The sequence below is a fragment of the Lithobates pipiens genome, unplaced genomic scaffold, assembly GCF_037356315.1.
Source record: "Lithobates pipiens isolate NorthernLeopardFrog02 unplaced genomic scaffold, aLitPip1_a1.2 Scaffold_8, whole genome shotgun sequence".
In the NCBI taxonomy this organism is placed as follows: domain Eukaryota; kingdom Metazoa; phylum Chordata; class Amphibia; order Anura; family Ranidae; genus Lithobates; species Lithobates pipiens.
Window position 1 is genome coordinate 601,128,583 of NW_027507903.1, and position 16,693 is coordinate 601,145,275.

Consider the following 16,693-nt stretch of genomic DNA (forward strand, 5'->3'; position numbering starts at 1 on the left):
TTTGAAAAACTAGTGATTTTGGTTGCTTTTCATTTCTTTTCTTTTTTTTCTTTTTTTTTTTTTATTTTGAAAAGAGAGTGATTTTTGTTGCCTTTCATTTTTTTTTTTTTCCTCCTTTGAAAAGTGAGTGATTTTGGTTGCTTTCTAGGGTGGTTCTGTGTGGAATATTTGCGATGTATATGCATTTATATACACAATATTTTGCCTCTACATGATTTATATATCACGGACGAGAGCAAGTCCGAAGTTACAAATTACCCGAAATGAATGCCGTATCTAAGAAAATGGAACGTAATGAATTAATAATAATAAATAATAATAATAAAAACTTTTTATTATTATTATTTATTATTAATTTGTCTGTTCCATTTGTTTGGATGCAGCATTCATTATTTTGGATAATTTGTAACTTCGGATAAATTTGTATTCGTTTCGTTCACTAACAGCCAAATTTTAAAGGAAATTTCAATACCTATAATTTAATAGTTAGTTATTTCAAATTTTCCCATTTTTGGGTTTTCGGACTTTCAAATTTCTTTGTTCCAAATTTCCAAATTTCAGAATTTTCGAATTTACGAATTTATGAATGTACAAATTTACGAATATACGAATTTACGAATGTATGAATTTACGAAATTGCGATCATAACGAATGACCCAAAAAAATCTAAAAAAAAAACACAAACGAATGAAATGAAAACTAAAAGCAAACAATTTTTTTGGCAGTGCACGTCTACATGGTATTTGCGCAGCGATTTTACAAAGCATTTTTTTTTTAAATACATTTTAATTAATTTAACCAAAAAAACAAAAAAAAACACAATATATAACCCAATTTATTTGTAAAATATGAAAGATGATGTTACACCAAGTAAATAGATACCCAACATTTCATGTTTTAAAATTGGGCCCACTCGTGGAGTGGCACCAAACTACAGTACTTAAAATCTCCATAGGCAATGTTTTAAAAAGTTCTACAAGTTTAGAGTTACATAAAAGGTCTTGTACTAGAATTATTGCTCTCGCTCTAACGTTCATGACAATACCTCACATGTGTGGTGTAAACAGTGTTTACGTACGTGGGCATGACCTATGTCTGCCTTTGCCACTGTGTGCAAAAAAGGGGGGGGGGGGGGGGGGTTTGCTGGCACTTTAAAAAATATATATTATATTATTTTTATTACAATTAAATTGTAAAAATTTATTCTTACACTCTCCCTTTAATTGTTTTTTTTTTCATCTTTCATTTTTTTGCAATAACATTACATGACAGGTCCTCTTTATGAAGAAATCTGGGGTTCAAATGACCCCACATTTCTCCTCAACCAAACGTGATGTCATGATGTTGCTCCAGTCCTTCTAAACCATAGAGTTTAGCTAAGGCCACCTGTCCTCAGCCAATCTCTCTGGTCAGTCGTTGCAACTGTAGGATCAGTTCCCAGGGCTACTGATCATCCAGGTAAGCCCAAGAACCACCAGAAAGTGGTGGGAGGGGTGGGGGGAAACATCAATAGCTAATCAGCCGCTGGGATCACTTTTAGTGGTTAGAGACTTGCCAGCTGAAAAAAACAATACCGGGGTTATGGCATATTGGTGCAGCCATAACCCCCAGTATTTCACTTCCAACCAAGGACGTCATTTTACTATGGCGTTAAACCCTAAAGGACCATATTTTACATTACATCCTCATTTCTAATCTTGATTGATTAGTGTCAGTATTCACTGCATATTGTATAATTAATCATATCTATTTTCTCTTCCAGCATCTGCAGGTGGAGGGGGCACTGCATCTGGTATAATGCAAGTAAATTCTACTTCGCCAGGCTGCAAAGCCCAGATGGCATACCTAACAGGCATGGAAATCACCACTACACCTATTATACCCACACTTTCAACTACAGAACTTTCCACCACCACAAAACTTACAACACTTACAACTACTAGTACCGCTTTCACCACCACAACACCCCCTACCACGCCAATGTTCCCAACCATAGCACCATCTACTACCACCACAATGTTCACAACCACTACACCAACTACCAACACAATGTTTACAACCACTACATCAACTACCACCACAATCTTCACAACCACTACACCAACTACTACCACAACGTTCACAACCACTACACCCACGACCACCACAATGCTCACAACCACTACTCCAACTACCACCACAATTTTCACAACCTTAGCACCTCTTACTACCCCCCTAATGTTCACAAATACTACACCCACTACCACGCCAATGTTCCCAACCACAGCACCATCTACTACCACCACAATGCTCACAACCACTACACCAACTACCACCACAATGTTCACGACCACTACTCCAACTACCACCACAATGTTCACAACCACTCCTCCAACTACCACCACAATGTTCACAACCACTACACCAACTACCACCACAATGCTCACAGCCACTACTCCAACTACCACCACAATGTTCACAACCACTACACCAACTACTACCACAACATTTACAACCACTACACCCACGACCACCACAATGTTTACAACCACAGCACCTCCTACTACCACAACAATGTTCACAACCACTACACCAACTACCACCACAATGCTCACAACCACTACTCCAAATACCACCACAATGTTCACAACCACTACACCAACTACCACCACAACGTCCACAACCACTACACCCACGACCACCACAATGCTCACAACCACTACTCCAACTACCACCACAATGTTCACAACCACTACACCAACTACTACCACAACATTCACAACCACTACACCCCCGACCACCACAATGTTTACAACCACAGCACCTCCTACTACCACAACAATGTTCACAAACACTACACCAACTACCACCACAATGCTCACAACCACTACTCCAAATACCACCACAATGTTCACAACCACTACACCCACGACCACCACAATGTTTACAACCACAGCACCTCCTACTACCACAACAATGTTCACAACCACTACACTAACTACCACCACAATGCTCACAACCACTACTCCAAATACCACCACAATGTTCACAACCACTCCTCCAACTTCCACCACAATGTTCACAACCACTACACCAACTACCACCACAATGTTCACAACCACTACTCCAACTACCACCACAATGAACACAACCACTACCCCAACTACAACCACAATGTTCACAACCACTACTCCAACTACCACCACAATGTTCACAACCACTACTCCAACTACAACCACAATGTTCACAACCACTACCCCAACTACCACCACAATGTTCACAACCACTACTCCAACTACCACCACAATGTTCACAACCACTACCCCAACTACCACCACAATGTTCACAACCACTACACCAACTACTACCACAACATTCACAACCACTACACCCACGACCACCACAATGTTTACAACCACAGCACCTCCTACTACCACAACAATGTTCACAACCACTACACCAACTACCACCACAATGCTCACAAACACTACTCCAAATACCACCACAATGTTCACAACCACTACACCCTTGACCACCACAATGTTTACAACCACAGCACCTACTACTACCACAACAATGTTTACAACTACTACACCCACTACCACTGCAATGTTTACAACCACTATACCCACTACTACCACAATGTTCACAACCACTAAACCTACTACCACAATGTTTACAACCACTAAACCTACTACCACAATGTTTACAACCACTACACCCACTACCACCACAATGTTCACAACCACTATACCAACTACCACCGCAATGCTCACAACCACTACACCAACTACCACTGCAATATTCACAAGCACTACACCAACTATCAACACAATGTTCACAAGCAATACACCCACTACCACTGCAAAGTTCACAAGCACTACACCCATGACCAACACAGTGTTCCCAACCACTACACTCAGGACCAACACAATGTTCACAACCACTACACCAACTACCAACACAATGTTTACAACCACTACATCAACTACCACCACAATATTCACAATCACTACACCAACTACCACCACAATGTTTACAACGACTGCACCCACTACCACGGCCAGAATCCATACAACCTGGAATCCAGGACAAGGTAAGGGGTTCTTTCAAGTATGAGCTATTCCACTAAAAAAGTATTTTACAAGTTTTGGAACATGATGGAGACATATCATCTATGGCTTCTTGTGTTTCTCAAGCATCTTTATCTCCATTCTCTGCCTGAACATTTGTAATAACTATTACAATGGAGTCACACTTTCCTATTGTATTTTTTTACCATGGATAATGCAAAAGGAGCAGTGAGATTAGTTAAAGATTGGTGATATTGCTCCAAACTGAATTGTGGACAGAAAGAGAGCAAGGAACTAGGGTGGGGAGGGCATCCTAGAGGTACAAGAAGCCAAAAGTGATTAGGCCCACCAGATTCCACCTATACAGAAAATAACAATTTGGGGAAGGCTGTTCTTTTAAATACGCTTTAAGAGAAACTAAAATGTTTTTTTAGTTTAGTAGCGAGTTATGTAATGTGAACTAAAAAAATATCCTGGTCAGCTGCAAAGATGGGTATCTTTTTTTTTGCAATTTCAATGGTACATATCATTTTTAGGCTTGACATATTTGGTATTAATATATTCAAAATTCTATTTTTAACATATTTTACAAAAATATGAGGATTAGGTTATGTTTATGTGCACTAAAATTGACTGTATTTTTAACTCAAAATATAAGTTTGAAAAAAATGTGATCATATACAGTATGACAGAAGAATTACAGCCACCATCTTTCTAGCCTATAGGCCCACTGCTTTCAAATATATATACTGTATATTGTTACAGGGTTTTAAGTAATTTGCAAAAAGGTCTGGAAACAAAAGGGCTAATGCTGATATTGTAAAAAAAATAAAAATAAAACGTGTATTTACGGTAATAAAGGAACGGAGTAAGCACTTAAATATGACCTGATACCAATGCTCCAATCTTCTGACCCACTCTAGGGCTATACTCATGGTTTATAAAAGAAGATTGGCCGTGCTAATTAATATAACAATCTTGAATGGTTATATGTGTTCAAAGACAAAATACAAAAGATAACTCCACATAAAAATATGAATAATGTATAGGAAACTATACCTATCCATACCAGTGGAGAAGGGCAATTGAAAAAAGTCCACATAAATCCATATTGTGTAAAAATTACCTGTGTATAAAACAATGTATATGTAATTTACAAAAATTATTACAGTGCAAATAATAAAACAATAAAGTATATAGTTCAAGTATATATGAGTCCCAAAGATTATTAAAATGCAAAAAACAATTAAGTGTATAGTTCAAGAATAGTGAACGCTGAGTCCAATTCCCAAATGTGAAAAGAAAGGCAGGGAGCAGGAGACAAAAACGCTGAAGGATGGAGACTACAGGTTGATTCCACCACCACTGGGAGGACGAGGAGCAAGCCTTTCCTTGAAGAATGCACCAAAAGAAGATGGAGACCCTTACCAGATGTGGTTGATCACTTATCAGAAACAAGGTCATTATGGCTTGCAGATACAACCCTTTGCGGGGTCTCTGATCAGTCCAAGATGCCTGAAGTTCCAGACTCCTAGCGTCCTTCTCCCTCCATACATCCTTTCACTGTCCAGTGTGTATAGGAAACTCTCCCTCTAATGAGTACCAACACACTCTCCCGGGCCGGAACGGGCCGTATAAATATAAAAAGGAACTCCAATAGTGTGTGCCCTTTGAGAATGTCATGTGTGACGAAACATGTCAGGGCATGTGCCCTTTGAGAACGTCACGTGTGACGAAACATGTCAGGGTGGAGCTACACATTGATGTCACCACGTTTTGCATGACCCCGGAAGCACGGGCGTTCGCTTTAGATTTAGATTGCTGGCAAAATCTTTTTATAGTTTTGTATTTGTACTGTGAACTTTTTCAATAAACCTTTAGTGTTTAAGGGTAACGCACTGTTGGAGTTCCTTTTTAGCTTTATATGGTCCGTTCTGGCCGGGAGAGTGTGTTGGTACTCATTAGATTGAGGGTTTCCTATGCACACAGGACAGTGAAAGGACGTACGGAGGGAGAAGGACGCTAGGAGTCTGGAAGTTCGGGCATCTTGGACTGATCAGAGACCCCACAGAGGGTTGTGTCTGCAAGCGATAGCGACCTCGCTTCTGATAGGAGGTCCACCACATCTCCATCTTCTTTTGGTGCATTCTTCTAGAAGAGGCTCCTTGTCCACCCAGTGGTGGTGGAATCAACCTGTAGTCTACATCCTTCAGCGTTTTCTCTCCCGCTTCCCTGGCCTTTCTTTTTACATTTGGGAATTGAACTCAGCGTTCACTATTCTTGAACTATACACTTAATTTTTTTTTGCACTTTAATAATTTTTGGGAATCATATATACTTGAACTATATACTTTATTGTTTTATTATTTGCACTGTAATAATTTTTGTGAATTATATATTCATTGTTTTATACACAGGTAATTTTTGCACTATATGAATTTATGTGGAATTTTTTCAATTGCCCTTCTCCACTATTATGGATATGTATAATTTCCTATATATCATTCATAATTTCATGTTGAGTTATCTTTTGTATTCTGTTTTTGCACACGTAGAACCATTCAAGGTTGTTATATTAATTAATGCGGCCATTCTTCTTTTTTTTTTGTTTTTGCATGAGTATCGCACTTTTTTTGTGCCGCAGCTTTCGCATCACATGAGTACATTCATCACTATAAACTTTCAGCGCAGTATAGGCCCCTTTTACTATACTCGTGGTTTAGCATTAAAGTTTATAAGTGATTATCTGTATCTGATTATTTCCCATTTTTATTTAATGCTAACCTTCCAGGCAGGGGCGTAACTAGAAATCACAGGGCCCCATAGCAAAATGTTGTATGGGCCCCCCCCCCCCCTCACCCAGGGGCGGATCCAGAGTCTAGTCTCGGGAGGGGCACTGATAAAAAATACTTTTTTGGGGGGGCAATTTATTGGGGCAATGGCTGATGTTGGCGCTTCAATTATCACGGCACCATTTGTGTTATGGTGTAAGGATGATTGAAACACATTATTTCTATTATTACATTGTTATAGTTCAACTCACCATAATGCAGAATCAGTGGAAGCCCCGAGTGTGTCACCTGCCACCAGGTGCAGATTGTCCACTTGCCACGTCACCTGCCACCCGTTGCGGATTGTCTGTTTGCCACGTCACCTGCCACACGTTGTGGATTGTCCACTTGCCACGTCACCTGCCACCCATTGTGGATTGTCCATTTGCCACGTCACCTGCCACACATTGCGGATTGTCCACTTGCCACGTCACCTGCCACCCATTGTGGATTGTCCATTTGCCACGTCACCTGCCACACATTGCGGATTGTCCACTTGCCACGTCACCTGCCACAAGTTGCGGATTGTCCACTTGCCACATCACCTGCCACCCATTGTGGATTGTCCACTTGCCACGTCACCTGCCACAAGTTGCGGATTGTCCACTTGCCACGTCACCTGCCACCCATTGCGTATTGTCCACTTGCCACGTCACCTGCCACAAGTTGCGGATTGTCCACTTGCCACGTCACCTGCCACCCATTGCGTATTGTTCACTTGCCACGTCACCTGCCACCTGTTGCGGATTGTCCATTTGCCACGTCACCTGCCACAAGTTGCAGATTGTCCACTTGCCACGTCACCTGCCACCCATTGCAGATTGTCCACTTGCCACATCACCTACCACAAGTTGTGGATTGTCACTTTCCTTTTAAGGTGGGGAATGGGATTGTCACGTCTGAGTCAGGCAGCAGAGAGATTCAGGCAGCAGAGAGATGATGTAATCTCTCTGCTGCCAGCACAGTGAGTGAGGGTGGAGCTGGCAGAGAGATTCAGGCAGCAGAGAGATGATGTAATCTCTCTGCTGCCAGCACAGTGAGTGAGGGTGGAGCTGGCAGTTCGCAGGGCGGGCTCTCTGCCCCGCCACTCGCTGATTGGCCACCCACCAAGCCTCCCCGCTGGCAGCTTCCCCGCCACGCCCCCCCCCCGCCGCCGCCGCCTCCGCCGCTGCCGAGTGACCCGGCTGCGTCCGCTCGTACAGTCAGTGTGACTGTACGAGAGCTGAACGGATAGGCAGCTCGGCGGCTTACCCGCCGCCCGCTCACCGGGCCCTTCTCAGCTGCGGGCCCCATAGCGACCGCACGGGTCGCTATGGTGGTAGTTCCGCCACTGCTTCCAGGGAAACATTTGTGACAGAATAGTGGGGAGGAGAGGCAAGGTGAATACATGCTGCTGATGAGGGGGGAATAAAAGCGGAGCTTCACCCAAAAATTACACTTGGCTTCTTTCAATTCCTTTCCTCCAGCCTCTTCAGAAATGGCACATGTTTTTGTTTTCTTTTTTCGGGTAGCGGGTGCCTTTTTTTCATGGTACCCACTACCACTTTCTCATTCCTATTCTAGCACCCCCAGCCTGCACCCTCCTCAGATCACATCGCACACCCCAGGAGGTTGCAGCTTGCACATTCTCAGTAGGGGAGCTGGGTGTGAGACATCAGGTAGTCACAGCTGGCTCCCAAATCCAATATGGCGGCACAGAGGAGCAGTGGCCCTGGGTAGAATCGGCTGAATAGAAGACAGCGCTGGACTCCAGAAGCTGGTGAGTGTCTGGTTATTAAAAGTCAGCAGCTACAGTATTTGTAGCTGCTGATTTTTAATTTTCTCATTCCCCTCTTTAAGTGACCCTTTTATGTTGCCATGTGTGAGCAAAGTACAGGTTCACTTTAATGCAGGGTGCAAGAAATTAGGTACACTATACTGCCATGCTTTTGTGGACACCTTACTCTCACATCAACCCATACATGAGCTTTTTGGACATTGTATTTTAAAATCACTGGCAATATTATGAAGTTTTCCCCTCTTTGCCGCTTAAGCATTTTTCTGGAAAAGCTATTGGCGTGTGCCTGTGTGAATTTGTGCTCATTCACCCAAAGGAGCATTTGTAAGTTTGATTACGAATGTTGAATAAGAAGACCAGGCTCATTCTAATCTAGTTCATCCCAAAGGTGTTTAATAGGATAGAAGTTGGGGCTCTGTGGGTCCTTCTGGACACCTTGAACAGGGTCACTGCCTTACACATGGGGTACCTTTACTTGCCCAGATGACTGAAATTGAATTAACTCTCTTGGCATTAGTGTACACAGTCACTGTTGCATTTAGGAGGGACACGCAGAGCTGAAGCCCTCTTCCCATGTCCAGTGTATCTCTGCTACCTCACTCCCAGTAATGGTTTGGGGTCCCGCAATGCGCCTTTCATTGGAGACTGAGAGAACAACTCCTCCTGAAAGAGGCTATCACACCTGCCACATGTACACACTTAAGACACGCTGCATGCAAAATCTTTTTTTACCTTTAGTAGCCCATTGTGTCTTCACACTGTATTAACTCTTGTACCGCTGTCGTCATACCCAACTCTGAATTATGTGTATCAGTTACTTGCGTTACACCTCTTCAGTAACTTCAGACCAGGCAAAGACAAAGTTTCCAAAGCTTTACTGAAATATATGATCATTCCAGGTAACAACAGTAGCAGTTTTTTCCTAATGTCACTACTTCCTAACTCAGGCTTTGTAGCTGCCCCAGCATACCTGCACAGGATAGAGTCCGTTATGGCAGATTTCCAGGATTGGCGATTTGCAGCTCGCTCTGGTCCCATACTCTCTAGAAGGCTCTTCATCCATAGGTGCTCCAGACTCACCAGTAGGCTGGACAGACATACTCCAGCAATGACATCATGTCTAGTACTATGCGCACCCCTGTCCCTATTTGTACACAGCACAGGACCAGTGGGTTGGACCCAAGAAAGCCAGCTGAGAGAGACCCAAGAAGCAAGTTAACCCTAACCCTCCCAGCTGGGACAGCACTAATCTTTAACCTCCTTATATCAACCAATACTAAAATGAAATCAGTTAATTTTAGCAAAAGCAGCTCCAGCTCTCCCTTGTTGAAGTAAAATTTACAGTGGAGAACTGTAAAATTGTTGTCAATGCCTAAGGAACAGTTATATTTTTTTTAAAAGCAGTGGTGGAAAATCAACATCTAAGATTGACAGTCCACTTGAACTATAAGTCATTTAGTAAACAGGGCAGGGTAGCAACCATGCTGATTTTCTGACATTAAAACTTTCAGTCATTGAACTTGCAGAGAGTGAATTGAGAGCCTCTAACATATATATTTGCTTTGTGCCAGTTACATAAATACAGTCAGGCAACCAGCAGATTTGGAAGGAGGACATGACCATTGTATAACAGATGTGTCATGCTAACTCACTATTACCATCCCACATACTTCCCACTGCTACATACCCCACCCTTCAACCCCAGAAAATCAGACCACGCCAGTCTGGAGTAAAACTTGGCCATAGCAGCCAATTATCTTTATTATTAAAAATTCAAATAAAATTAACATAAATTAACATAACTGTATAAACCTGTACTAACCACCTCCTCCATTAAATTCCACCACCCGTTGATCTTTGCAGGAAACCCCCCCCCCCCAATCTTAACACCAGATCCATTCCGGCACTGCGGTACCTTAAAACTAAAATAGGCCTCCAGCTGACATGCTAGCTCAGAGACAACAAACACTGACCGTGACCGCAGTGCACCCGATAACCAACTTCCAGCTAAACACTTTTAGCTGGAATACCACCCTTGGGTACCATACCACCGATGGGTCCCGAAATCTTCCAAACCTGGGGTCATCAGCAAAGATCAACACCATGCCACTGCCATGACATCCACTGCTCTGTAATGTAAATAACACAAGATTAATAATCACATAACCCCCCCAAAATAAGGGAAGGGAGGGTGGGACGCTCTCTTCCTCCACGCAGACTGAGCTAGGGAGGAACCACTCCCCCTGCTAAGTGAACTCTGCTCCGCCCCTCCTGCTCTTCCCTTCCAATCAGCACCATCCTCTCATCTTTCCCCAGCACTGCACACCACCCTGTTAACCCTGTCATGCCTGCCCTGCGCTGATGTAATTTTATTTCTTTTGCTCAGGGCTTTCTGCAATGGGCCATGTATTTCTCTCAAGAAATGAAGAATATAACGAAAAGAGACAGGTTCAGCTGGTAGTGGCTTGTGGCAGTGGTAAACCATGCACAAAACAGGGACACTCGGCAACAGCCCAAGCAGGTTTTCCTCCCCTTTTCCCCTTTTTTATCAACAAGACAGCAAACAAACACAGTTCCAGTGCAGGAGGGCTTTGTTCAGTAAGTCCATAGCATAAAACAAAACATTTACTCACCATGCCAATAACTAAACTTATGTCAGTTCCTGACGAGCAGGGTTTCCACTAATGGGTTCCCTAAAACAAGCAGGCAGCACTACCTTTTTAGTGTTCTGTCAACAGTCAGTCTTTTCACCCAGCAGCAGTCTCCCACAGCATACATAGATCACACAAACAGTATATAAAGTCAGCTCACATATATAAAGGCCTGTGCACAGATGGGAATAATAATGAGGTCTGGCTATCACATAAGATGTAAGACTGGAGACTTTCCAACCCAAAGCTCTACAAAGTCTCCTGGCTCCAAGTCTCCAGACAGTGGTGTAATTATGTTTTGTGCTTCCCTAAGCCTGACTAAACTCGTGCACCCCCTAATTTTAATATGACCCTCTCCTTCCTGTCAAGGCCACACCCCTTCCTGTTTAATGACCACCCTGTCCTCTGTAAACCACACCCCTTCCTCTTGATGCTCCACCCTTTGCTTTTAGAGCTCCACCTCAACTGCAGTGGACTCCTGTAGTTGGATTTCCAGGTGCTTGAAGACAGTTGAAGCTGTTCAAAGCAATGAAAGGCTGACAGCAGCTGCAGCCATCCTTGATGTTTACATGTAATCACTTTATGGAATTATTTTCTATGGTGAGGGACAGATGACTGTCCTTGCACACAAGTTGTTTGTGTCCTGGAGTGATCATCTGTCCTCCCGAACCCTAGGCAATTGCTACATGCGAGATTACATTGGAATACCAGTGGACAACTGCTGCCAGACTGTCACCGGCTTGCATGGGCTGAGCTGTATGTCTTTGTGTGGGAGCTGAGAGAAGGGGCTTTTTTTTGTGCGGGTTGGGGGAGTGAGCAGCTTTTTTGCTGCCCCCCCCCCCCCCATAAAGTGCTGCCCTAGGCCTGGGCCTTGTTGGCCTAGGCCAAGATAAATTGCTGGCTCCAGGACACAGATATTAATATCTGAAAAAATAGTCTGTTTTCTCCATACTAGATTAGATACAGATCCCAGAGGCTCACACCAGGTATATGTGTGAAGCAAAAATTTCAACTAATAAAAATAATACCTGATGATCCTTCCATGAAGATTCTTGTTTAGGCATTTCCTGTTATGGGATGCCCAACAATTATGCTTCTATGTTGTAACCAAAGCATAAGTAAAGATGAGGCCAGCACACCAACAAGATACAACAACCCTACTACAAGGTTAACAACCTTAAATTCCTTGAATGGCACTTTTTAGGAGCAACATAGGGACCCCATTATCAAGATTACTAAACAATAAAGGGGTCCCCTTGCAACCCCAAAACATCATTGGTAGAATGCTATTTAAGTAAATCAAGGTTGTTTGTATGCTGTTAGTGTACTGGCCTCATTTTTACTCATGCTCAGACTTGTATTACCTCTACTGCTGTGCCCCATATCATAATCCTCTTGCAGTGGTATGGGCTTGATTTACTAGTTCGGTTGTCACCCTGTAACATAATACCCTAGTGGTGACTGCAAATGGCCATACCGAAATACATTGTCCCGTTGCGCTGTCACTATTAGGGGAGCCAGATCAATGATGTGTAGCTAATGCTGGAGCAAGTGCATGTAGACAGGAAACGTCTAATGCCCCATACACACGATCGGACTTTCCGAAATAAAACCGTGGATTTTTGTTCAAAGAATGTTGGCTCCAACTTGTCTTGCATACACACGGTCACACAAATGTTGGCTAACAATTACGAATGTAGTGACATGCAAGACCTACGTGATATCTCCATTACGAACGCTAGTTATATCTTCGGCTCGTACTTTATTCCGAGCATGCGTGGACGTTTGACTGACGGACTTGTGTACACACGATCGGAAATTCCGACAACCAACATTTGTTGGCGGAAAATTTGATAACCTGCTAGCCAATATTTGTTGGCGGAAAGTCCAACAACAAATGTTCGATGGAGCATACACACGGTTGGACTTTCTGCCAACGAGCTCACATCCAACATTTGTTGTCCGAAAATCTGATTGTGTGTACGGGGCATAAGAGTTCTAAAGACCTCAGCACAGTAGCACTGAGATACAAATCAGAGCAAAAATACTAAAGGCAATACTTGATTTAAAAATTGTTTTTGATACACTAAATATTATCCATTTAGAGTTTAAATCTACTTTAACCATGATACATATGTCATTTGTGTTTTTTTGTTGTTTTTTTTTTTTTACTTAGTACAATGTCAAAATGGTGGCTACTTTGATGGGGTCAAATGTATCTGCCAGGAAAATTTCATTGGGACCTTTTGTGAGTTAGTTCAAGATATAATCACAATAGGTAAGTCTTAGTGGGCTTTGTATGCAACAGAAATGTGTGGGAATTTGTCTGCATTACTAGTACAATACTATACCCAGATTAAATAAAGAGGATCAAAGCAGCATCTATGAGATCACAAAACCCAATCAAACAAGAAGCCCAAGAGCATGAAAAATAAAGAAAAAAAACAGCAGCTACCTATCCAGAGATCTGGTGTCTGTCCTCTTCCTGATCGAAGCCCAATGCCATTGAACCCACTTTTGTTGAGCCTAGGACATCGAGGTTCTGCCCCTATCCTGATTTCACCAGAGAATTGTACAGGGAGTGGTGCCACCTCATTGCTCCCTGCAGCATTTACCCATACGTTCACACTTAGGTGCTTTTTTGTGCATTTTCCGTTTTGCAGAAATGTACTACAGTCCATCGAACATGTTTACATCTACGCGTTTTTCAGCCGGCATGTTTTTGAAAAGGGTCGTGTAATAGACTTCAATGGAGTCGCACCAGAAATGCAAGTGTTGCTATACACACTGTGTATATCTGGTAGCTAAGGAGCGGGCCAGGAAACTGGCTGCTGTGTCCTTAAAGCGGTTGTATACCCGCTAATGTTTTTTTTTTTTGCCACCTGCAAAGAAAAAGGCCTAATGAGCTAGTATGCACCGCATACTAGCTCATTATGAAATACTTACCTTAGAACGAGGCCCCGACATCTGGCCCGATCCACGCTGAGGGAGCTGACATGCTCCCTCGTCGTTTCTTCCGGGTATCGCGGCTCCGGCCCTGTGAGTGGCCATAGCCGCGATATCGCATGCGCGGGAGATTTCATCCGGGTCCGGCCACTGCCGGGCTTTCAGCCGAGAATCCCCTTGTGCGCATGCGCCGCTGCAGTCAGCGGCGCATACCGAGGGGAATATCTCCTAAACTGTACAGGTTTAGGAGATATTTTTTTTACCTACAGGCAAGCCTTATTATAGGCTTTCCTGTAGGTAAAAGTAAAAAAAATGAGTATACAACCACTTTAAAGAGGAGGGCCACTCTAAAAAAAAAAGTTTTTACTTACCAGAAATGGCTGTTGCTAGGCAGATTGTCCTAGTCTGCCACTTCCTACACCGCGGTGATCTTCAGTCTTCTCCTCCTCTCATTGTCTTCTGCGGAAGGTGGCGCGCTGTGTTCTGGGAACTGTGTGTGTCCCAGAATACAGCCGGCCATTCACAAAGTGCAGCGCGACTCGCACATGCCCAGTAGGAAATGGGCAGTGAAGCCACAAGGCTCCACTGCCTGTTTCCCTTACTTCAAATGGCGGCGCCGGGACCCGATCCGATGGACGAATCGGCCTCGGGCTGCTGACATTGTGGGCAGCCTGGACAGGTAAGTGTGCTTATTAAAAGTCAGCAGCTACAGAGTTTGTAGCTGCTGACTTTTACATTTTTTTTTTTTTAAATGGACCTCCTCTTTAACAACAGATGAGTCATCAGCTGTCAGCGGTTTCCCCGCTGACAGCTGAATGTGAAAAAAAAGCATTGCCAGCTAAAAAAAAAATCAGGAAAAAACACGAGGGATCCCCCCAATCCATACCAGGCCCTTTAGATCTGGTATGGATTTTGAGGGGAACCCAACATCTAATTCATACCAGGCCCATATCCGAGCATGCAGCCTGGAAGATCAGGAAAGGAAGGGAACGAGTGAACCCCCCCCCCCAAACCATACCAGGCTATATGCAGGACCCAGTGCATCATGGATCGGAGTAAAGGGCCAATGAAAGCAGCCCTTTACCACTTGATCACTCCGTCCAATGACAGAGTGATCACTTGTCATTAAACCAGCGTCATTGCCAGTTCAGCCTGTGCTGCTGCAGTGTGAGGAGAGGAGAGAGAAACAATGCAGCAGCGTGAGCTGGCACGATCCTGTGTGCCATCAGTGCAATCACAGTGCCCCATCATATAGACAAGGTGCTGTTGCATGTAAATCTGACTTCGTGATTAATTTGAAATTTAATTATCACAATATAAAATAGATGTGGGGGCCTTTTGGTTGGTGCAAATTTTTTTGGGGTGGGGGGTTGGGGGCAGCATTTTATTCTTGGACCCAGGCAGCACAATGTCTTGGGCCAGCCCTGCATTGGAGGACAATAGGCAGCCATAGCTATCTGTATCCTATAACTGAAGGATGTTACATGGCAATAGCCACTTACACCCTAACAACCCATAGGCTGCTTTATTGCTGCATGCTTTTCGTGGGGGGAAAAAAAATAGCAAATAAAGAAAAAATAATATAGTGTATATAATTGCAATACAAGTCATATTGTAATTGAATGTTATTAAAAATTGCCTTTCCTTTTCAATCTGCAGCCACTGTAATTTTCTGAGAATGCATTGCAATATGGCTACATGGAGTTGTTCTGTACACAGAGTGTGTACTGACCACTCCCCAGAAACATCATTTCCTGCTTGTGTGATTGGCTCACCAATTTTCCCAGAAGTCTGCATAAGATACAAGTCAGATTTTAGGCATCCCCTGCAACAAAAATGTCATTTTTGGTGAGACATTCCCAGTAGGAACACATCTAAAGGGATGCAGGCCCAGCAGATTTCCTCATTAGAGCCCTGCAGCTGCACACCTGACACTTAATTTTGAAAACAATCCCATTAGACCCACTGAGCACAGAGGCACAAACAAACACACAGTGATTTCTTGAGAATAACAAAAGGTAGGAATCTGCAACAAAGGTTGGTATAATCCTTGCAATTTACATAGATTACCGAGAGGGGAATGTTTTTCTTTGGAATTACTCTTTAAATGATACATGCGCACAGATCACTTATTACACAGGATCTTGCTGCCAGAAAGACCCAGTGTTTAACTGCCCATAGCCCACATGTTTTCCCAGAAAAGGGATTTCTTGTCCTTCTGTCTGACCCTTTTCAACCTTAACCACTTGCCGACCGCCGCACGCCGATATACGTCGGCACACTGGCAGCAGTGGGCAAATGGAAGTACTTGTACGTCCCCTTTAAGAAGCGGGGCTAGCAGGCACACGCGTACAGCGTGACCGTGCCCGTAGGACTGGCGATCGTATCAGGGAGCTGCAGAGGTATTTCCCCGTTCTGGCTTGTGTCATGACAGAG

The 16,693-nt window shown here is 43.4% G+C and overlaps 1 protein-coding gene across 1 annotated transcript in view; it reads left to right on the forward strand.

The window, feature by feature from the left end:
* Positions 1-16,693, forward strand: part of LOC143961289 (uncharacterized) — an 80,545-nt gene that overhangs the window by 17,623 nt on the left and 46,229 nt on the right. The window contains exons 2-3 of the mRNA XM_077470541.1: positions 1,763-4,075; positions 13,488-13,589. Coding sequence (XP_077326667.1) covers positions 1,763-4,075; positions 13,488-13,589 — 2,415 coding nt within the window. The remainder of the gene's footprint in view (positions 1-1,762; positions 4,076-13,487; positions 13,590-16,693) is intronic.